General features: G+C 34.5%; 2 protein-coding genes and 1 pseudogene across 6 annotated transcripts; 1 reads left to right on the top strand and 2 right to left on the bottom strand.

Moving 5' to 3' along the window:
- Nucleotides 1-17,652, bottom strand: LOC113508438 (cAMP-dependent protein kinase catalytic subunit alpha-like). 5 transcript variants are annotated; one of them, XM_026891489.1, is made up of 8 exons: nt 17,461-17,652; nt 13,569-13,844; nt 7,842-8,012; nt 7,356-7,479; nt 6,179-6,337; nt 5,670-5,870; nt 5,276-5,496; nt 1-3,020 (listed from the first exon to the last, which is right to left on the bottom strand). In XM_026891489.1, exons 2-8 carry the CDS (start codon nt 13,719-13,721, stop codon nt 2,856-2,858), a joined length of 1,194 nt encoding a protein of 397 aa, XP_026747290.1. In that variant the 5' UTR covers nt 13,722-13,844; nt 17,461-17,652; the 3' UTR covers nt 1-2,855. The 5 variants fall into 5 exon arrangements, with proteins under 5 accessions (XP_026747290.1, XP_026747293.1, XP_026747294.1 ...); XM_026891492.1 differs by lacking the exons at nt 13,569-13,844; nt 17,461-17,652 and adding an exon at nt 8,094-8,221; XM_026891493.1 differs by lacking the exons at nt 13,569-13,844; nt 17,461-17,652 and adding an exon at nt 8,098-8,183.
- On the bottom strand, nt 9,841-11,273 carry LOC113508440 (cAMP-dependent protein kinase catalytic subunit-like). Its single transcript, XM_026891494.1, has one exon. It carries the CDS (start codon nt 11,213-11,215, stop codon nt 10,166-10,168), a length of 1,050 nt encoding a protein of 349 aa, XP_026747295.1. The 5' UTR covers nt 11,216-11,273; the 3' UTR covers nt 9,841-10,165.
- LOC113508439 lies at nt 11,340-12,919 on the top strand (annotated as a pseudogene).
- Nucleotides 17,653-24,651: the final 6,999 nt, after the last annotated feature.

Here is a 24,651-nt window from a genome sequence, read left to right as displayed (position 1 = left end):
TTAAAAATGCAAATAATTTATTGAACATTTTATTAATCCCCCAGCTTTAGTTCAAATCGTGTATTCAAAGTACCAAATGCATTAACAATGTAACGGTTACAGTCTATAATCAAACGTACGGCTACATAAAATTACAACGTCTGCCAAAACGCTTACATTATTACAGGATGTAATCCGATATAATTTACAGCTTAGTAAATAGATAGATATGCCTTGTGTACAATTTTAAACAATTAATGTCTTTTCAAACGTTTCTGTGACGTGTACAAGCGGCCATCTGTTCACAGCGCAATAAATATGCAAACGTGAACTCATAATCGTTACATCGGATAGTGACGTCATTAACTAGCATTAGCACAAGGCTTAGATCCGAGCTGGTTTTGATTAATTATGAGTAGTCTCTTCATGTCATAACACCTTTTGATGTTCTTAGAAATCAGATAGAGAGGGAATATTATGGAAAGTAAAAGAATGTTTAGCCTCTTAAGCTTTTTGTGGAAAGGAGACGCCACGAGCTTAAACTCCAAGTTCAGTTCCCTGTCTCGCTTCTACTTGGGACAGCTGATGTACGAGCTGATTCTATTGTTACAAATATCAATTGAAATATATTAGATGGCAATCTCTGAGTGCCTACCATCATCTCTAATGCAGTAGTTCTATTATTAACGTGCCGTCTCGTTTCCACTACTGCAAGTTTTACTTTAGGAATTTATTGGAGGTTGATTAATTGTTCTTTATTATTATTGAATAATAATATTATTTAAACACTTACTTCGAAGTATGTGAAGGTTTGTTCATTTTCAAACCAGTCCCATTTACACAATGCACAATGATAGTGGTCGATTGCATAGTGATCGATGCTGACAACTCACATATTAAATAACGATTGTTCTTTATTGCAAGTTGTAGGATTTACTTACATTTCTGAATCAAAATAACTCAGAAGTAAATCATGAAACTCGTAAGTAGTTAGTACTACATCAACATATCAGCTGTTTCATCAAATTTTGCAAATTACGTGGTTTAGACTAATTCGTCGGACTAAATAACTTTGTAAACACTAACTACATCATTCACACAATTTAACAAAACATACTAAAACTGACTCATTCTTTCTTAAGACAGACTTAAGACTAATGACAACACAATCGGATTGGTTCTCTAAAACAAAATTAATAAAAAAATCAGTGAAAATAATATTAAAATACAAAAATAACATTAAAAGACATTTTACGTATAACGAAATAAGTTTTTATCCAAAGTTTATATATTAAAAGTAACGTATTCAAGTCCTATCTGTGTCCTAACACTCGGACTGAGTCTGACACAAGCACGAACGCCTTTTCTTATAATTTATCGCTTTTTTAAGATTTTTCTAGACTATTTCAAGTCCGATCTTCCACGCCGAAACAAATTCTTTCCATTCAATCCAAAAACAACACAATCACAAAGAAAAATGCTTTTATACATTTCTAAGAATAGCAGTCAGCTTTCAACGAAGATTTATTTTACTGTCAATTTATAAAATGTTAGCAAGAATATAATGTACAGACAGATTCAACAAATAAACAAAACAACGGTATCTTGACACACCTCAACGTATTACATTACATTATATACATTAGCGAATAAAACAATCTTTACAAATATTCTCATTCTTATGTAGCAATTCCTGGTCACTTGACATATAGTTCTAGAAAAAGTTCGATAAACATAATTCTCATTTAATTTCTTCTCAGACTTTTGTCAATCAATCTATATATTGAATTATTTTTTTAATATTGTATAGTCAACTCATTGTAGTAATCGGTAGTGCGTATACCTAGTCAAAATTTGTAAAAATATCTTGTTCTATTTCACCTATTGATTCAATCAAATCAATATTCCTCTACATATTTACTTCTTGAGGCAAATTATATCTATGTATGAAATATACACAAGAGTTTATCACCAACAAATATCGTATCGTTCAACAAGTTCGGTAATATCATCCTCTATTAGCCTTTATACGCAATCCCAAACACATTAGGGTCCTGCAATCTCATTTCCACTACGGTTAATGCGTTCATTAACCTTTCGATTTCCAACTTTATTTACCCTTTTTATTTACTTCTGTCGCCAACCTTAATGTAATTAAATTTACATTTGTAGATTCGAATTAAATAATACAGGAAATTTATAAGTAAAATATGTTTAAACAAGATTATGTGCGGCATAATTTCTCTAGTGCTTGTGACATCATCAATACACGTTAATCATTGTAGACATGACAGTGCAACGAACTGCATCATTCATTATTCCGCAAAACAGATACATAATGTATCATTACGACGACCTATTCCAAACGTCAAAACATAAAAGCATTATAAAACAGTTTAAATACTGACCGTGAACGAGAGTGTACAAAAATAAATGTATTCATCACTGTAGTCCAGACAATACGCCGCCGGTCGTAACGTCTAAATGAGAAACGTTAAACAAAAGTCCGCTGTGTATAAAGACAAGTCACTTCTTTTTCCGATATTGGCACACAGACAGAACTGAATGCCTAAGAGAGTGTCGCATTACAGCGCTTGCCCCATCAGTATTATGAACAAGGCAGTATTCGCGATTACATACCGAGTGCGTTATCCAAGCGAACAAGGGTCCCTGGCCTTGAACTTTGACGCATAATGTCTAAATATCACGCGGAATGAGACCGTGATAAAGACTCGTATAATAATTGGAATTAATAGCATTAGCTGTGGCTTTATTGGAAGCATTTCGTTATTAATGTGACGGCGATTGAGCTTGTGTCAATTAGGCCCCAAAATATTGATACAAAAGTATAAGCCACTTGTAATTTTCAGTACTTGTTATACAGATGATTCGTATATGACGATCTGAACTATTGGTGGTTTCTGAGTGGGCGCTGGAGCTGTGATGTCCCTGATGACGGCTTCCACAGCCGCCTCCCACTCCAGTCTTCTCTTGTCTGTGAGAGCACTCCCGTTGGCGCTACTCAGACGTGGCATCGTAACCTATAACAAAGTAGTCCAGTTAAATAGTATACATACCTTACCCTTATTCTTGCGAAAAAAGCTCGCAATACAAAATTCTCTTTGAAGAAACAACAGCTGATGTAAATAAAAGTTCGAAATAAAATTTGGCAACCCTTTCGCAGAAAAACTCAAAGAGCAAGCTTAATTGGAACTAAAAGAAAATAACTTTTGAACGGCAAGCATCATTTGTTACTGAAACAAATGCTTTTCTGTTAGCAGTCTCAAAAGTCTGGTGCCTGCAAAATTATCTTACTAAAAATCTTTAATTTCCTTTCAGCCTCTAGAGTTCTGCTACTTATTTAATTTACTATTTCACTGAAGACTAGAATACAGAATAATTCTAAGCATAGATAGAGGATTACATACATCAAACATATCCAAGGACTGATGTTATAGCGGAAACATGGGCAATGCAAATACATTTTTATTATATTTTCAAAATGAATCTATTTAAGTGGGAAGCCAATGTCGAATAACGTTTAATTCAATTTTACGACTGCACTACAAGCGGGCACCACAACGAGTATTGTAGCCGCAACGTACGTAACCGCATGTGTAGCATGAAAGCTTTATGTGTTTTATTAGCAGCATTCAAACAAACAATAACTATAGAATTCAATTATACATCTAGACGTCATTGGCGATACATTGTACATGTAAATATATCTATTCAAATCTTCATCCGTGTGACCAGAGCATGACAGAGTAGGTACGTAAAGTTTCCATAATTTAATATTAACTTACACGACATCTCTGAACAAACATCGATATAAATAATTCCATCGCGAAGTTTGGGTACAGGAAAATCCCTATCAACTCTGAAAACAATATCGGGTCAACATCGCGACGGAAATATCGGCTCTCTCGGACTACCGGGTGAAGGTTGGGGCGCTGACGCACTTTTATAATAGTTGCCAGTTTTATGACCACTAGATCGGAAACTATAAAAATACACCAAGACATTCATCTTATAGACTGTAAAATTCGATACCTATTTTTGCTGCCGCCAACTCGTTCAGCGTAACTTTTTTGTAGCATTGACTGACCAAAGAATAGTAGGTAACCATTTTAAACAACTGCCGTGATTGTGGATTTAAATCGTAAATAGTAAATCTGACAGCCAATATTTTGTACAAAGCAGTAAGTACTATTTTTCTGTGGGTTAAAGCATTAGAAAATAAGGCAAGCATTACGGCATGCCATTTTATTGGCCACTAAAGCTAAAAGGGTGTATTTTGCGACATTGAAGCGGCCTCGGTGTAGTTTAAGGTGAGATCTGTACGTATTAGCGGAGAAAAATTTGGCTCTCTTACCTAACTTGTATGTTTCACTAAGCTTTAGTTGCCTATTAACCTTGGTTGAATGTGTAATGATTATAGGCAAATGAATGATTCAGATATGGTGCATGTCGGCTCATATCGTGTATAAATTCGTTTATGTAATAGCTTTGATATTCGAAGCGCAAAATAATATGACTATACATTATAAATTCTCGTGAGAGTGATCCCAAAAGCCAGAAATTGTATTACTTTGTTTAAATCTGGCAATATACCTTGGGAGGTGAGGTCCGAGGTTTTACGATAGTCTCGGAACCGGTATAGCTTTTCTGTGAAATAATCAATGTGATTTGTAATCACTGCTTTTCATAAATATGTGTAACATTTACGACATTACCGAGGCATGCTATAAATTTAAAATTGATACAACATCTATGTTAAAATAAATCCAATCTTTACTTTCAGTATATTTCAAATACAAAAGAAATAAAATATCAGGTTGTTCCAAAATACAGATTGGTGTTCACATTCTGCGAACAAACAACTCAAAGTAAAGGATGGATTTGACCTAAATAAACATCGTGAAACAAAAATGAATGTCAGTTAAGAATTTAAGGAATCGATTACATCACCAACATTTGGAAACATTGAATCATTCAGAATTCCTGACAACTGATACAAAAAATGTATCTCGTTAAAAAAATAATATCGTAACTGAGCCTTTCGCTTCAGTGTTTAATGTTTACACATCACAACTGAGTACTTTTGAGCTTCTTTAAACAAGGCATCAATCAGGCCGGTGAGAGAGTAGCCCGTGTTTACGATGCCCACGGACATCTGACAACACAATCCTCTGATCTCTTGACTGGAAGCTTTGAATGCATTTCAGTGTTGTTTGCCAACATTTAAATAACTTGAGATCAAAGATCAAAATTGTGATTAGAAATATGTACTTACCACTGTGAGCACTTTTCGGAGATCGCTGTGTAGAGCTGAGACGTCTACCCCCCTGCCAGCGTCACCCAGTCTTCTAAGTGTGTCTGCCAATGGCCCAGAAAGAGCCCGCAGTTGTTGCCAGGACTGCGCGTACTGCCGTCTCACCAGCTCAATAATCGTGGACGTCAGTGCCAAACCAATTAGAATATATACCGTACATATTAACATGTACTTTGGTCTTTCTGGGAAAAACAATACATAGTCACCAAATTGATACATTAATATTAAATTAAAAAGTAAACCTGAAGGTTTTAGTTCTGTTTGTGGCTGAAATTTTTCGAACACTAAACATATACATATATCATTCGCCATTGCCTTTCGAATAATGTTAAAAAAAACCTGTTACAATACTTACTAGGAACAATATCACCGAAGCCGATAGTGGTCATGGTAATAAAGCAGAAATAAAATCCATCGTAGAAGGTCCAGTCGTCCTCCCACATCTTGAACAGCCCAGCTCCGGCAGACAGGTACAAAAATAGAAAACCTACTGCACCGAAGGCATACAATGACCTTTGCCCGGTAGGGTTCGCATCGGACACTCGGGTACAGCATTCTGTAATCAACACCGTATGTCAAAAACTGTCGCGTAAAAATGGGAAGAAAGCGGGTGTATTAATTATGAGATGACTATCAACATTTAATAAATTGACGGATTTTAAACAAGCGGTACTACAAGTTGTAGTAGTAGGACTATCAGATTAAATAAAAAATATGTATCGTTCTCTTTCGAACATCTATTTGACTGTCTCATTGGATTTTTTATTTATGTATTACCCTATTGGAGCTATTTTTTCTACAAAACAATACTCCATTATTTGAGGGGACTTTTTGTTTCTGACTTTACAAGCAGATCGTACTTACTGGGCATCGCAGGAAGCTGCTTAGCGATGATCGATACAACGGTGGCAAAGACTCGTCCTAAGTCAGCGATGACGGTCAGGGTAAGAGGTATCCCAATCAGGGCATACGCGATACAGAACAGTCTACCCCAGAACGTCTCGGGTACTATATTACCATAACCTAAAACAGATATTACCTTGAAACAAGAAGTTAACAAAAAACACCGACAAATCTTTCAAATACTGAAAATAGGTCTTGCGATTTTATGTACGCATTTGTATGCAAAAGAATAAATTTAATTATTCAAGTAATATGTATTTTTCATTATTTTAAGACTGACAAGAAGGCAAGTAAATATCGTGAGTGATAGAACCTGAATTTTCAAATGTTGGACTCTACTTTCGCCAGCTTTAAACAACGCTGATGATCAATGCTTAACCCTTTTCTACGGTCTGGCATGTGATCAAGACTGTAGGACATTTATAGGCCGGTATTCTTATGAGATAATACGGAAACATCACTTAGGTTTAAGACGGCATTAAATATATCTGTTTTTTGGCTACTTAACGAAAATGAAACTATCACGACTGCAATTTTGCTAGGTTAGTATTTTTCTTCAGGTATTTGTAGTAAAAGATCTCTTTTAAAAATACCTTTATTCATATTGTTCGACTACTAGTCAAAAATATCTAAACAATTATTTGCATTCCATTAAATAGAAGGACGAAAATTTGGTAATCATATCCTTAATACTAGCTTGCTTTTACTGGCCTTTTGAAAATCAATGGCAGAAATTGCGTCAGAATATTTTCATCAGAATATTATGTCTCCGCAATACCACATGCACATAAGAGCATTTTTGATTAGCTGCTATAAATTACTATCTCCTCTTGTTTTCTTTCTTTTGAAATACAGCAGTCAATGCAAACGGCGCGTTATGTCGTCACTATTAAACAGTGCTTGATTCTCACACACTACAGGGTGTAACCCAATAAATTTGTACCGTACAGCGATAATTAAATGCGTATTATTAAGGCAAACCAAGTGTTGACGCAAAGAACCGTGGGCATCGGCTGTAAGTAATAATAAAATAATACAACACATCACATTGGCGCAACAACCATTTTATTAGCTGCATTAATCTTATTTATAACACCCTATTTCCAAGTATATAGAATGCTTACATGTTCGTACACACCTATTGTGGTGAGCACGGTTGATGAAAAAAACACAGCTTGTAGAATACTCCATTTTTCTTCAAGCGGCGGAAAATTATTTTCCACCTCCAAAGCCAAACCACTTGAGGATGCCTCTTCTAGAACCTTTAAACATGAATATTATACCCTTCAGAATCAAAAACATAAATAATTTGCAAAGAAATAGGTGAACATAGAATACCGATTTTAAGAGTAAATGTACAAAACGTATATGAAATATTAAAAAATGCTAAAACAGCACAGTGAACAACTGATATTAAAAAATAAAAAAAACCTAAAAAACGATAATTATTTCTCCTTAACTCTATCATCGTTTTGAAACAGTTGTGAAAACTAATCAGTCATTAGAAATGATTAATTAGGTTTTATATTACTCTCCACGATGTATAAAGGTTTTTAAAATTTAAAATCCTACCGGGTACCGCCAGAATAGGAGAGAGAAGAAAAGCACCATTACTCTTGCTTACCCTCTCATACACAGCTAAATGATCGCTGAGTAGTTTCTCGACATCATCATTGTCAGTAGCGTTGCTGCGCTCCGAAACAAAACGAATTAGATTCCACCTCTCCGTAACAAGCCTCTCTCTATGAAACTCCTGCTTGGCCATTTCGGCAGGATACTCCAAAGCCCGAAAAACCTTAAAGAAAATGGAATATTTAGTATCGAACTTATTCTTTCTGCTGACACTTAAATGTAATGTCATTGTCTGAAAACGTACATACGAAAATACGCATCTAGGTAGATTTCTAAAAGTCCGCAAATTCATCTTCAAATACCGGTTGCGCGTAACTTTTAAGTTTAGCTTCAGAGCGTGAAGTAAAATTGGTGGTGTCTGCTAGATCCTTGCAAACAGGAATATAAGGCGGTATATCCTTTTGATGTAGTATGCCATCCCAATTGGTTTCATGAAACCAAGCGTGACTTTTTATGTCATATCCTCCAGTTTTTAAAGAACCATAGCGCTTAGTTGGGTCTACTTCCAAAAAGTGCCTTATTATTGATTTAGTGATTTTGCTCATGGTTTCTGGTGTTTTAAATTTTCCTATAAGTATTTTGTCATAAAGTTTAGCACGGTTTGCACCGTAAAATGGTGGATATCCAGTAGACATTTCAAAAATTAAAACTCCTAATGACCACCAGTCTACAGTATATGAGTAACCCTTTCCCATTATAATTTCAGGTGCTATATATTCTGGTGTCCCACACAGTGTCCAGGTTCTGGTTTTTATAATCTTGCAAAAACCAAAATCAACTAACTTGATGTAGCCAGATGCATTGATTAAAATATTTTCAGGTTTAACGTCCCTGTGTACCACGCAACAATGATGCAGATATTCTAATGCCAACACCATTTGAGCAGCGTAAAACTGAGACCACGCTTCTGGTAGGGCTCCAGTATTCTTTATTAAAGTGTACAGTTCACCGCCAGCCTCAAATGGCACCACAAAGTAAACGTAACCATTATCTTTGCTAGTAAACTCTAATGGGACCACAAAAGGAAAAGATAGGGCTTGCAGGACCTTCTTCTCTCTAATTATCTGCCGAACAACCTTCTTCTGTACAATTGCTGATTTTTCCATAGTCTTCATGGCATAATAATAAAAACTGATTGTGTCACGAACTAGAAAAACTGTTCCAAACGCGCCTGCGCCAATAGTCTTAATCACATCAAACTCATCAGGGCTTTTTTCATATTCTATTGGATTTTTATATAGTTTTAGGAATTCTTCTTTCAAAAGATTTAAATACCTTTTATGCATTTTTTGTTTTTCGTGATTAAAAGACGGTGTTTTGCCCTCAGGAGATGCGGTTCCATGTGGTTTTTCTTTATCATGATCATTGTGTTCAGAACCATCTCCATGCGCTTCTAAATTAGATGATTTACGTCTTGAGTGATCGTTCGATATTCTAGGTACCGTCATTTTGATAAATATTTAAACTATACATTACCCCTTCTTTTTATGAATATAAATAAATGATCGATTTGAAACTGTAATTTTATGTCCATCTGACATTGTCGTTAGAATGTTTATTTTCCATAATGACATATTAGGAAATCAACATCTATGCATAAACAATTCCTGCACAGAGTTTTTCAGTATTTATCTTATTTGTAAAAAAGCAGTCAAGATTCATTGTACTCACAATGAATAGTTCGTACCAGGAAGTGATGTTGTATCTTGAAGTTAAACTTTAATCGATTTTTAATAATTGTCATGATCGGCCTAGCCTTTTCCCAACTATCTTGGAGTCGGCTTCCAGTCTAACCGGATTCAGCTGAGTAACAGGGTTTTGCAAGGAGCGACTGCCTATCTGACCTCCTCAACCCAGTTACCTGGCCAACGATTTTTAATAATAGTGTATTTTTTTAATTAATTTATTGAAAAGAAGAATATTTTAGAAGTTACCGGGCACACATTCTACTAATACATAATTTTGTATTAAAATTACAAACAAATAATATATCGCCATTTATTTATTTTAATAGAACTAAAAATTACATTATAAAACAGTCTTAAACGATCTGGCGAAAAATATTTCGTACCAACACACAAAAACACGTTACAGACACATAACAAGTTGCTGACCAAATATATATAAAAAAAAAACATAATACGAAGTATGGAGCTATTGTAAATAATATATTTTACTAAGTTCTCTACATTAACTTTACACTTAGGCGCAGTTACATGTTTCTGCAATCAATCTTAAAATTCGTCTTATTAACATTAATACAGCATCCCGATCCAAAACAGACAGCAGCATACAGGAGCTCATATTTAAATTATTTTAAAAGTCTTCAAATTCCGTTTCATAAAGACATACCGAAGACTTTTGCAGTTTTGGCTGAGTTATGTCAGGAAAGTTTTTGGTATCTCCAGGAGTTTCACAAGACGGTTTAAACGGAGGTTCCATTCTTTGATGCAGTATATTTGACCATTGTGTTTCAGCAAACCAACCGTGGCTTTTTATGTCGTGAACGCCGTCTTTCTTGGAACCCAAACGTTTTAATGGATCACTTTGCAAAAACGCCTTGATGACAAGCTTACCATCCTGACTCATATTTTCTGGATATTTAAAATGGCCATCTAAAACTTTTTCATAAAGTTTGCTGGGATCGGATGCAAAAAATGGTGGGTTTCCTTCTACCATTTCGTAAATTAATATACCAAGCGCCCACCAGTCCACTGAAAAAGTATAACCTTTGGACATAATGATCTCTGGTGCTAAATATTCAGGGGTTCCACATAGAGTCCACGTTTTTTTCTTAATAATTTTGCAGAATCCGAAATCACACAATTTACAATAACCATTTGTATTTATCAATATATTTTCAGGTTTTATGTCGCGATGAATTATACGACAATAATGTAAATATTCCAATGCAAGAACCATTTGAGCTGCGTAAAATTTTGCCAGGTCTTCACTGAAATTGCCATATTTTGCTATGTAAGTAAACATTTCTCCTCCGGGAATAAAGGGCAATACGAAGTATAAATACACATTGTCTTTAAAAGCGTCGTCTAAAGCTACAATAAATGGAAATTGTACACACTGAAGAATTTTCTTTTCTAGTACTAAGTGTTTCACATGTCTCCTTTCAACTACCACGCTTTTATCGACGACTTTCATAGCGTGGTAAGCAAACGTACATTTATCTCTAACTAAAAACACTTCACCGTAAGCTCCATTCCCGATTGCTTTAATTTTATCATATTGGTCAACAGACGTCTGTGGCGCTGGTGGGTCGCGAAACTTCTTGAGAAACTCTTCTTTTAGCATATCTAAATATCGCAAGTGATCTTGATGATGTTGTAGCGTGAATGTTGTTTTAGACATAGTCTTTTATTGTATAAATAAATATCACATTTAAAATTATATTACATCCAAATATATACATATATTATTTCCAAACAACCAAATCACCTCAGAAAAATTAATATTTGTATAAAAACCATTATTTTCGTTATATCATGTTTTATTGACATTATTTTAAACTGATGGGCGATACGTAATCAAATTTTTTCTATGGTTTAACATTAAACAGACCACAGTCTTATATAAGTATTACAACCTCTTTTGATATAAATTAATACCTCGCCCTCATTTAAACTCTCTATGTTGTGTAAATTATCAAATCACTTCTCTAATTAAGAAAAATACGATTATTCTTCATTTGTCACCAAGTCATGTCATATCAATAGTTTTATCCAGAATAGCTGTTCTCTAATGTAATAATTCCCAGCAGAGTAGAACAAAGTCATAACTGCCGCGGATACTAAACATTCAGTTTTTTCTACATTTCCAAACTGTTCGGAGCCGACGACTTTTCTGGTATGGGCGAAGACGCCAAACGTCACGTTTATTCGCCCACTCAAGGTGGTTACCCACGAGCAAAACAAGAACAATATTCACTATACCTACGTAAGTTACATCAAGACTTTATAGATTCGTGGAATGAAAAGTCTGAAAGTAATGCCAAAATGAGTGATTTTGAGAGGTACAAAGTCCTTGGGACTGGAGCCTTTGGAGTAGTTTTTCTAGTCAAACATACCACTACTGGCAAGTACTATGCTATGAAAGCATTAGAAAAGGAAAAAATTGTTAAACTTAAACAAATTGAACACAGTTTTTACGAAAAGAAAATCCTATGTGGTCTCAATTTCCCCTTCGTAGTTTACATGAAGTATTACTTTAAAGATAATGTTTACCTGTATTTCGTTTTGCCATTTATTGTTGGGGGAGAAATGTTCACACACTTGCGGAAAATGGGAAAGTTTGAAGAAACCTCCGCAAAGTTTTATGGCGCTCAGGTTATTCTTGCTTTAGAATACTTGCATTCTTGTGAATTAGTGTACCGTGATTTAAAGCCAGAAAATATTTTAATTGACAGAACAGGATATGTTAAAATTACCGATTTTGGATTCTGTAAGTTGATACGAGGTAGAACTTGGACTCTTTGTGGAACTCCAGAATATTTAGCGCCTGAAATTATTCTTAGCAAGGGATACGGTATGTCAGTTGATTGGTGGTCACTAGGCATATTGTTGTTTGAAATGAGTGCTGGTCATCCTCCATTTTTTGCTTCTGATCCTATGAGAATTTATGAGAAGATTGTAGCAGGAAAATACAGGTGTCCAGGACATTTTACAACTGAACTCAAAGACTTAGTTGGGCATGTACTTCAAGTCGATGTGACTAGGCGCTTTGGCGTGCTCAAGGACGGAGTGTTAGATTTTAAAAACCATAAGTGGTTTAAGGAAATAGATTGGGATAATCTGTTGAATAGCAGGATACACCCTCCCTTCGTTCCCAAAATAAAGTCACCCGGAGATACCACAAATTTTGATCCGTTCGAAGAAGAGAAAATGAAAGAGAGCCCAGTTTGCCTTTATGAAGAAGAATTTATTGATTTTTAAAGAATTGGTGGTAAATGTTTCCGGAAAAGTTAAGAGAATAAGGATATAATTTAGTTTAAGAATGTTATGTTTTATGTTTTAATTTGAATGTGCCGCGAATGTGTAATTAAACGTTTTGACTCCACCAAATGTTTTATTTTCTCCTTCACAGCTAGATAATATTCATGATGTATGCAATATTTTAAAAGAACAAAGCGAAACCTTAACGAAATGAGGCTGACACGGCAAAAGTTGCGGCACACTTTGCCTTATATATCTATTAATCATTATTTCGAAACTAAATAAATAGCTTGGTTCAACAAGAAAAGCAGGAATCATAATAATATACAATATTACTAAATGCTTAATGGATAACTACGTAGCAGTATACACTACAGCAATTGATTTACCTATTAATAACTCTAGATTCGAAAGTCTCAAGTCAACTATTAACTTCTAATTGAATAAGGTTTCGAAATCGTTTTAAGAAAAATAACAAGAAATTAAGCTACGTGTTCCTAGATATTATTTTATTTAATACATCCAAAAAATCTCAAAGAAATAGTAAAAAATTACAATTTCAGAAAATATTTACAAGAATACTAGTTATTTCATAAGAATCCTGTACTAGAAGACCCGCGATAGTAGAAGTAGTAGAAACTACGACTCTACCACCAAAGAGATAGGAGAGGTAGTTGAAATTAACAATCAACAAAGTTTTTATTTCCTTAGTGATAGGTCTACCTATGTACAGCATGAGAGCCAACAGTGTTGTTATTGTGATAGGTACTTACCAAACCCCCGCCTCCTGTGTACAGCATGAGAGCCACGAATAGTCCGACGTGGGACAACGCGGCTCGTGGCTCGAAGCTCCCCCATTTCGACTTGGGAGGAGTACCCATCAGGGTCTCCGTCTCCCAAGACACATTCTTCACGTCCTTACACATATTGTTAGGTCCTTGTCACTTTTAGTAATAGCTCCACCATTTCTCAATTGTTTTTCTGAGTTCGGTTTTTTTTTATAGTCATTGTGATTAAGCACTGTATCTCATGAAGCTACTGTTACAGCACTGCAAGAAAAAAAAAGAGTACTTATAACTAATATTCTTTGTGAATAACAGCGTCAAGACCAAAAGAAAGCAGATGTTTTCGAAAACAATAAGAAATGTTATTATACCCGATGTAATTATATTCGTTCCAATGAAAGAACCTGACTAAGCGCCATATTTTACTATTCCCTATTATGCTAATGAGCTGTATTCGTCCAACAATTTCGTAGAATATTTTCAGGTTTGCGGCTTTGTCGCAGTGCAGTAAGGAACTTTAATACAAATAGTAACTTAGTTTAGCGTCAAACCCCTCTCAAATATTAAATAAATCCGACGGTACCAGACTCTTTATAACACACTTTTCCATTTTACCACGTCTTAAAGTTTCAGTACAAAGTCTTTATTTTTACCGAATGCTGAGATGAAATAGAAATAGTCAATACGTGGACCATTACGTGTTTACCTTACCTTCTTACATACCAAATAGAACAGTAGGTAATATATATTCACTAGATAGTTGATACTATATCTATAAATACATTTGAAAGTGTGGGCAGCATTACCTGTGTTTTGAATAACATAGAACAACTGTAACACTTCCTAATTCCTAACTGTGATACTTCCTAATCAAAATATAAAATTACCACTTTCGTTATCACGTCCATTCATATAGTAAGGCTTTTCAAAATTCTCTGATAGGATATGTTTCGTTGGTCCCTGATTAAATACATTTACCGAGTGCTCAACTAAAATATACACGGAAGTTAATTACGTAATGGAATGCAAGCATCACACGATGTCAGTCGTAAAACACTGGAAACATCGAATAAAAATATAATTAATAAGAGGGCTTTTCGCTAACCTATATAAGACTACTACACAAACAAGTGTCAGAGTCCCTGTACCATGACATCGAAACTCAAGGCTGATAGTCATGGAACATAGCTAAGTCAGCAGAGGGTCGACCATTATCACTCCATAGTATAAAGCAAAGTTGGTTTCCCTGTTCCTAAATTCCTTTGAATGCTTAAGTCTTGAAAATTACACCTCAACGTATTTTGATAATATGTAGTACTTTGAAACGTGGTGATAAGCGTCCTGGCCTGTTCTCGTTGTGGATGCAAGAGACTGCTACTCTCAGCAATGTTCTGTTTTACTTCCTCGACAGGATATATCATCATCGGCCAGTCTAACCGAATTCAGCTTATTACCAGTGTTTTACAAGGGGCGACTGCCTATCTGACATCCTCAACCCAGTTACCTGGGCAACACGATACCCCTTGGTTAGACTGGTTGTCAGACTATCAAGCTTCTGACTGCCTGTAACGACTGACAAAGATGTATGAGTAACAGCCGGGACCCACAATTTAACGTGCCCTACGAAACACGGTGGAACTCGTTTTGACAAAGATGGTCACGCATCTACGGACCAACTTCGTCAAGCGTAGCTTAACCTGTGATCGATTCACTAGTTATAGCTTCGCCATGAACTCGTCAATAGCAATACCTCATACATATTACAAACACTGAACAAATGTTGGACGTGACCAGGAGCCAAGACTAATGTGGACAAATACTCTTAAGAACAAGGAAATACGTGAGGAAATTACTAAGGAGATACTGCTTAATTTCTATTTTCGGGACAGGTGGGTACTGATCAAGTTTTCCCAAACATTGTTTGTCCATTAGCCAAATTAAGGACAGTTTTGACATACTAATGCATGTATACTGTTTACTGAAGTCAAACCCATGTTTCCTCTCGTGATCTTTTAAATAGACAAATATAGTCAATCCTTTATGGAATCAATTCTATGTAACTGTGTCCTATCTATTTTAGAAACCTAAAGATACATGATCATTGAAACACCAACTTTCCTCCTATTACAGTAATGAGTACGACAACTTAAAGGCTCTAGAAAATCCTGAATTAATCTGCATAAAATTTAAACCTTAATGGTTAAACAGTAAATCGTAGTTATAAAATTGAAGTCGCCTGTATACATTAACCGACTTGGCAATACTTACTAAGGAAGCGAGATGCTTGCCAAGACCGATACTTTTAAACGAGCTATTGGAAAAAGAACCGGTCTAGTGCGAGTCTGAGTCGCGATAATAAAGGTTCCGTACAAAAAGAAATAAAGAAAATGACCACAATCATCATCATTTCATCAGTTCATTCATTTAGTCATCACGTATGATTCATAAGCGTTCCTATCGTTGGAATAGATGAATTTCAATTTTATTTGTCATCTAGTTGTTACATCGGTGATTGTGAATCGCTACATCATGCATCACAGAAAAAAGTCACAACAGCTATCACAGTTCAAGACAGCCTGAAGAAGTGTCTTTATAATAGGTTCTGTTTTATTATTTGACCAAGGAACCTTAAAATCATGTATATAAAACAAAGTATAGATAATACATTTACAAAGAATGCTTCAGTATTACGCTCATCATCATTAATGAATGCATCTTATTTAACTAACGCCCACATATTTAAATAATTTTGTAAACAATGGCACGATACAGTTTTGTATTCGAATTTGTTTATGTTCAACCTTTTTTGCTTTCTCGTGGTTCGATAAAACATAAAGACAATTAAATAAAATGTGTAAATATACACCACCTACCTATTTACCTACTGCATGAAGGTACGGAAATCGTAATGAAACCTTAATATTTAGATCGTTTAATACCAAGCCTAAAATTGTCACGGTATTATCATGCTAATATTATAAATGCGAATATGTGTTTGTTTGTGTGTATGTATGTTTTGAAATTTAGTATTGAGGTAGCTGACATCTGCATTAACCTAACCTACCTTTACCCGACTTCTTTAGAGCAGTTTTTGGAGCTATAATCGACATTCAGGCGAGCGAAGCCGGTAGCAACAGCCCGTTATTAATATTTATTTTTTCGCAGAACGCTGACATGTTTGGCTGAAAAAGTAAGTTACTCGTGCGACATGCGACAACTGTGATGATTTGATTGCAGTTTGTTATTCCTACTGGGGTGATTAACAGTAATTTAAATTAAATGTATGTGCTACAACATAAGCTTCAATTTTATAACATGAAAAACAGCTACTCAATAAATTGGGACCAACGAAATAACACGAAAAAATTTCAATTTAATATTTTTTATTTCTATCAAATAGTCTTAAGCTTGCATTATTGCAATTTAGGTTAATTAGAAAAGGTTCAAGAATAAAACTCAACTTTTTAACATAATAATTGGCATTAATTAATTAGATTACCGTTATGGTAATTATAACGAAAGTGATTAAAAAAAAAGAAATAGGTTATTTCGACGCATGGTCCCTGTTAAACCTTATATATATAAAAATAAAATAGAAAGGGGTAGAAAAAAGGGGTAAATTACTTTAGAATAACCTGCAATGCCGTAGAGTTACATAAGGAGAACAAGATTTTCAGTGCGTCTAGGTAATACCATGAGAATGGGCGAGCTATGTGACCTTTGTCTAACAACTGTATTGAGCAAAAACAACTTCATAAAAACATTAGCGGTTCAACTACAATCGAATCGCAATCTCAAGAGAACAACGTACTTTTTTATATATGAAATATTTTTTCAGAATCTAAAAACTCTTTTAATTTTGAGTAAGGATTTTACTTACGATTTTACAAGTTCAAGTTTAACATTCACTTATTATAAAGTTCACAGTAATATTAAAAGTAATTAGCAATTCTAATATTCACAATCACAAGTTGTCACAAAGTTAGGAAGTTCGTAGTGATCGCGTGCCCGGCGAGGCGCGACCAACGAACATGCTTACTCGACGGCGACTCGCGAATAACTGAAAATGTTCAAGCTTTCACATCTCTGAAACTAGCACAGGATAGCTTTCAGAGTACAGTCAAGTTCGGGAATGATGTGTCCTGACCGATTTCAGGCACGGCTGGTAGTGTCGCAAGAGAGCCAGCTACGCGGGACATGATATAGTGTACAAGCGTGTGTCAACATAGCTCCACTCTCTGTTCATATAGTCCGATCAGATCAGGCACAGGAGTCACATTTTTCTTCAAACTGTAAAAGTAATTTAACAAAGAAGAGACAACAGGTTTTGAAGAAAAGGTAACAAGTTTTAAATAACATTTATTTTTAAACCAATTATACACATTTACCTTTACATATTTTTGGTCTTAAGGTTCTAGACAATTAAAGAGTTTAAAATATTTTGAAACTGCCATAGTGCTATAATATTAACGAAATCCACTGTACCACGCTATATGTTGTACGGTCTGTAACAAAATCGATTTACCATAACAGTTTCAATACATTTTTTAGCAAAGAGCTTAATTATTTTCTGCTGTACTGTAAATATTAATTATACTTAGGACGTTTCTATATAAGCTTGATATCCTGAATAAGAATATGGTTATAGCAAACACAATATTTATGAAAAATATGTGTAAAAATTTACGAACTTCCTGAATCATCTTAAATAATTTAGTTAGTTAGGCTTATGAAAAAATACAGCTACTACGAATAGTGGTTTGGTAAATAAATTTGATGTGTAAACATACTTTTGTTGCTAACTGTACGTAGAATACTGTGTACTAAGCTTGGCTGAAAGGTTTCAGCGACGTGCCCTATTGTGTTTGTTATAAACTAGTACCAATAACAAACTTAGAAATACATTTTGTGAAATCTGTCGCCAAGAGCCGCAGTAACTTGTGTCTGATCCTAAGTGATTTATAAGACTGGATTTCGAAATATGTTTGGCTTTTCTATTTAAGTTATAAATGACTTTGTAAGATTTTACTGTTGCCAGCATACGAACATTGCTATTTATTTCATAACGGTTTACTAACACGTATTTATCGGAATGGCCTGACTAGTTTAGGACCTAAGCGGAGATGCTAAAGTAAACGAGTAAACTATTATGGATCACATATGAAATAGTGTTTGGTGGTCAACCTTTACTGTACTGTAACCAGCAAAATAAAATTGCTTTAATGAATAACCCTACTCCCCTTCGGCACCTTCTTTAAAGGTTTCAAACAAATAATTCTATAAGAATGTTACAATAATAATTTAACAAGCATATTTTCAGTCACAACAAAGCCGTTAACGTTGAACTAGTTTTGACAACAAGGCCGAAACTACCCAAGAAAGTTCATTATGTGCACGCGAGCGCCTAATCATTAAAACTGATTTCAAACGCACCCAATTCGTATTCAGCGCGCGTTTTCCCGCAGGCGCCGAACACTGGAACTTATTAAGATATATATGAATAGTTTTAATGGAATTATCAAACTATTTTGGTCAAACAATCAGGTCCGTAGGCCTTAACGACTCGGAAATATATCGGAGTTCTCAAATATAGATAATGTTGATCCTTAGTTAATGAAGGGTATCCCCAATTTGGGATTGCGGTAGAACTGCAGCCATATTTATTGTAATTGGAAATGGAATGATCGTGCTCCTTGTGTTGAAAATGGTAACTTCATCAACCACTGATTAAGAAACTCCAAGAAGACATCCACTATCTCATAAAACCTGGTCAAATTCGAGTCGGAATCGCAACACTGAGGGCTCAAAATGACAAAACCTAAGAACCCAGTGTCGACACCATCGTTCGACAATAATATACCTTCAGATGCTACCGCGAAACCATTCCATCAAAATGTGAATACTTCACTGTTCTACAGTCAGGACAGTTGAGCAACAAAATCTTTTTCAAAACATGTGCAAACATTCTGGATGTAACATATCCAGAATTAAGCCTACAGGCGGTGTTTTCCAGGCAATGTCTTCCTGCTAAAAAAATTGAGATCAATACGTGATAATGGTCCGACACCACAGACCCTTATCTTTTCAACGATCATTAAAGTGCTCAAACGCTTATCAGAGTTCCGAAAACTCAGTATACAATGAAATAACATTTAATGGAATTCGTCATAGAATGCTTCGCAAAAAAATAACCTCCTCATCATCCCTTACATGTATATGCTATATATTTCATCCGCTGTTACCGTGTAACTAAATGTAGCTTGAAAGACGAAAAGCAAAATTGCAAAAATAATTGGTCGGCCATCAAATTATTAACTGTAACAACATGAAGAACTGAGGTTAAGCAACAGCTTAACCTCAATTCTATGTTATATTTGTAGTTAAAGCTGCAACAGCTATAAATCGTCTGACAAATTCAGCCCTTTTACTATAACGGTTCATACGAAAAAGGCCGGGGGATAGACGGACAGACAGCGGTGCCATCATTCTTTAAAGTATTTGTTTGGCGACAGCTATGTTTGACATTTAACAATCTGCGATCCAAAGTCTAATGATTATTATTTATGCACTTCATTGGTACAATATCGCATTTGCACACGGTTCTTTTTGATATCACGTTACCGTTAACAATACCTTGACATCGCAGAGTCTGAAAATGTAGAGCCAAACCTTTGGTCTTCATACCAATATAACAAGGAATCAATCAATAAAAAAACTTAGCCTATCACGGTCCACTGAACATAGGCTGAAATTAAACCACAACACCCGGTCATAATAAGGAATACTTACTGGCATACACACGTTGAATTCTAGGGGATTGTATTACTAATAACTCTAACAATCGTTTAGAGGACCCCTTAGTAATTGCCACTTCTTGGTAGGTAATAATGTGTCCAGTCCTTACCCAAACCTGGATCAGATGTCCTCTTGAAGAGGACACTTTATTATAGAAATACTTTCCTGACAACTCCAAGCAGTTCAAAAGAGGGTCCAACCACGCATCAACAGAAAATAAGATGACAGTACACGTACTTGTCATATTGTTGGAGATGGCGATCAAACTGGCATACATAAATTTAACACGTATAAAACGCGTATACCTATTATTATACATATTTGAAAAACTAACTCTGAGGTAGTTACTTGCCAAATCCGAACATTTTTAAAACGAATTACAGCGTATAAATGATTTAGGAGACTCTGGTTACAATACTATGGCACAGTAAGCATATGTACGTACTTCCCTATTCCTGGTTTGGGGCTAACATGCAAGGGAATTTTATAGAGAAGTGAAGAAAGAAACTTAAATTAACGGAGAATAGATTAATATACTTAATGTGTCTTGAAACAATTAGTTTCGAAACCTTTGTCTGTGACAGTAGCCAATCTTAACGGAAACCGACAAATAAGCGGGTATTTCTGTTGCGGTTTTGTTTTTTCATTATTTATCGCTTCCAAAGATGTCATGGTGATCGGAGGAATCCCCGTCCCTAGATCAAGTAGGAAAACCAAAAACAAACAAACACAAATAAAAAAAGTTCCTTTAAAATAAACCAGACAATCAGTCAGGTGCATGAGGAAGCAGAAAACTTACTCCGAAACCACTATAGACAGGATTGAAGATATGTGATACACAATATGACAAAGCAGTATTTAATACAATACATATCAAATTTAATACAATATTGCAATAGACTACGGTCATTACTAACACGCTAACAGCTTAATGTTATCAGGAAACAATATTCGATCGCAGAAATTTTATTGGATTGTATGTGCAGTAAGGCACATGTCCGAGGGCCGACGATGAACGAGTAGCGAGTTAAGCTAGAAACTAACAAGTAGATATAAATAATAAAAAACAAGACCCTCATATATAATTTCAAATAGTTACTTAATTAAAATATACTGAAAAACATGCTTAAATGATATTTCTAAATACTTACATGATATTATACATAAATAATACCCAGACAGAAAAAATCGCGGACTAAAATATCACCGTGTATAAAATGTGTAGCAATAATAAGATCGACACTACATATAATATTTTATAACCAGCTAACAGTTAGTCGCTTACTGCGTCGGTCGGACATCAGCCGTAAGGTAATGACAAGCCATATTTTACCGAATGACCTCACATTCGACAGTTATACCTAAAGTCCCTTTAGCATGAACTTAAGAAATTTAATGAGTAGCGGAAACGGAATTCACTTCGAAGCTACCGGGTCAAATGTCAGTAATGATGAAAATTTACAACAGCGTAAAAATTGTCGTAAACCCTGACATACAATAAAGAATGCCGTTCAATTTTGATTCCATCGTCCATCGAAATAACAACAAAACTGATTTTTACACGCCTATAAAGTTCCGGAAAATCGAATAAAGATAGTACTAGGTATTTATTATAGACATTTTATAGGTACGTATACTTATATTTTTAGCTGACCCATACAGTTTTGCCTACATGGTTTTCGTTCTCGTGCAATATAGCTCATTGTTTCTCATATTTATTTATTTTGCTTTTCGGAACAAAACATATAAAACAAATAAATCGTAAAAATCGTATTATCGATCCTGTAAATCGGTCTTTCTGGTATTGATTTTAAAATGGCATGACTACCTCGATTTTATCTGTATCTAATAATATAAATTATAAAGGTGAAGAGTTTTTTTGTTTGTTTGAACACGCTTATCTCATCAAGTACTGAACCGATTTGAAGTGTTCCCAGAGTTAGATAGTCCATTTACTAAAGAAGGTTTTACGACATACATGTAATATCATGCAATAATGAAACATATCACCAAAACGAGAAGAAAATGCGTGCACGCCACAGGTGCACACAAAAACAACAATTTTGATATTGAAAATACAGAACTTCATAACGACTCTGACGAAGTCTTAAATATTTCAATATAAATCGTTACTATAGATAAACACTGAACATTACTCGTTATGATTGTTACGTATGTTACGCTAATTGCAAACATAGCTCTACAATGTTAAATATGCAATTACAGCAATTACATTTTTTATTACAAAACAAACATGACACGTTACTATGCGAGTATCTTACTCATACTTCTTCAAATGTATGACTTACTGGTATAATTGTTATCTACACTATAATAACTTAATGTTTTAAATCAAATAAGTATCATAACATTATTTCTATGATGCGCGAACTATATTTGTCCCACTGCTGGACACATGCCTCTTCTGATCTGGGCAAGGTTTTTAAGGCAGTAAATTCACTAAATATATTTTATTTAAAAAAACATTGAATAGTAACCTCGCATCCCTTATACATCGTAAATATAAGGGATAGAGCTCCATAAATCTTAGGGTAGGAAATGTTTGATTATGTAACTTAAATAAAGCAGGAGAAACCACATTTCAAAGTTATTAGTATAAATAAGTTGCATGTTATTTACGCGTTTGTCCACCGTGGTCGATACAGACACCAGGATTACAAACACAAAAAATAGGGATGATAGCTAGGTATTAATAGTAAAATTCTATTTAGTCACTCGGTTAGATAAATAAAATAAATTTTGAAACTAATTTATTTTTTGACCTTTTTCTGAAAATCAAAAACTGACAAAGATACAATGCTTTAAAATTTAGGACACTTTTATGACAATACGATTTCATAAATACACAATAATGACATCACTCATTAGTTCTATTCACTGTCATTTGAAAAATGTATGTTTGTGACACAAAATAAAAAAATTACGTTTCTTTTGCACTGAAAAATAATTTATCCTATTGTCTAAATCTGACCTGATAACCAGCAGTAATAAAATAGTCATCGCCACGATATTTTATCGCTGTGCTTCATCGGCCGCAGTGGACAAACGCTTTTACTATGTAATATACATTTTTATAAAATTATACCTATTTATTTAATACTTCTGTATTGCATTGCAAAGCGCAATAAACAACCATTGTGTAATAGACTAATCATAAAAAGATGATTATAAATAGCTAGTCTTAATTGTCTTTAAATAGATTAACAAAGGAATAACATCAAGAAGTATTTCATGAAATAGGGTCAGTATTTTAATTTACTTAAAATCAAGTTAATTAATAAGAGGCTAAATTAATCCAGTAAAGCGCTCCATATATTCAAAAGTTAATTTTTGAGTAAGTATTCTGTCTCTAAATAATTACCCCAATATTTTTAGGAGTCGAAAAAATTCCAGAATAAACTTCTTTTTAATACTTTTCGTTTCTATAGTTATTATCAAACATGCCAGATGAACAGGATATCTCTACCAATTGGGTGAGGTTAGATTACATTGATTTCGGAGAGAATATTTAATAACAGGTCTTAATCTCTGGTCTCTTTTATCCTATCTTGTTTTTTTTTGTGTTGTTCATGGTTTTCCACATACCTACTATTGTTTTAATAGACCAATGGAGTTGCCTGAGAGCCTGAGTGTAGGCTTTTGCTACTTCTCCGGACTATTTTGCATATACTTCTGGCACGTGCAACACAAAGATAAAAGATAGGTACTGATACGAGGAAATAAGCATGCTTGATGAGCACAGAATAATAATAACTCCAACATTACAATGCTGTCTTCCTTTTAATTACATTAGTCACATGAAATAGAGGTGAAATATTTTTCATCTGAAGAATATGTTTGTCGCTTTGATAGCTTTTGTATAGGAATTATTTCAAGCCGCCAGCACCATATTTTTCAGGTGGATGACCTAAGTGATGATTGCTAAATCAGCCCTTAGTCATATAAAAGAAATTTTTAAATTGTAGGTACTCAATGAGAGCTTTTTAAATGTTGACAATATCATTAATATCATTGAAAATTATATGTTTTCACATATCATTTTGACAGTTCAAGTCAGTTAATTAATTTGCTTGAGATCTTCAGAAACATAATTCCATAGAAACGATTTGTTAATATTGAGAACCAATTACGATCGTAATTGAAATCGGAATCCCAGTCGATATTTGAAATAAGAAAAGAAACATACATTCATATTTATTAAAATTATTTTGGATGATTGATCGACTGTATCAACAAAAATTAATTAACAGATCAG

This window comes from Trichoplusia ni, chromosome 2, assembly GCF_003590095.1.
Source record: "Trichoplusia ni isolate ovarian cell line Hi5 chromosome 2, tn1, whole genome shotgun sequence".
Classification (NCBI taxonomy): domain Eukaryota; kingdom Metazoa; phylum Arthropoda; class Insecta; order Lepidoptera; family Noctuidae; genus Trichoplusia; species Trichoplusia ni.
This window is presented reverse-complemented; position numbering and strand designations above follow the sequence as displayed.

Bases quoted from the DNA above. Each gene is read 5' to 3' on its own strand.
- LOC113508440 (XM_026891494.1), bottom strand. From the start codon at position 11,215: ATGTCTAAAACAACATTCACGCTACAACATCATCAAGATCACTTGCGA.
- LOC113508438 (XM_026891489.1), bottom strand. From the start codon at position 13,721: ATGTGTAAGGACGTGAAGAATGTGTCTTGGGAGACGGAGACCCTGATG. The intron at 7,480-7,841 runs GTAAGCAAGAGT...TCATGTTTAAAG, and splicing joins ATTTAGCTGTGTATGAGAGG to GTTCTAGAAGAGGCATCCTC. The intron at 5,497-5,669 runs GTAAGTATTGTA...TGTTTTTCCCAG, and splicing joins CTTCGGTGATATTGTTCCTA to AAAGACCAAAGTACATGTTA.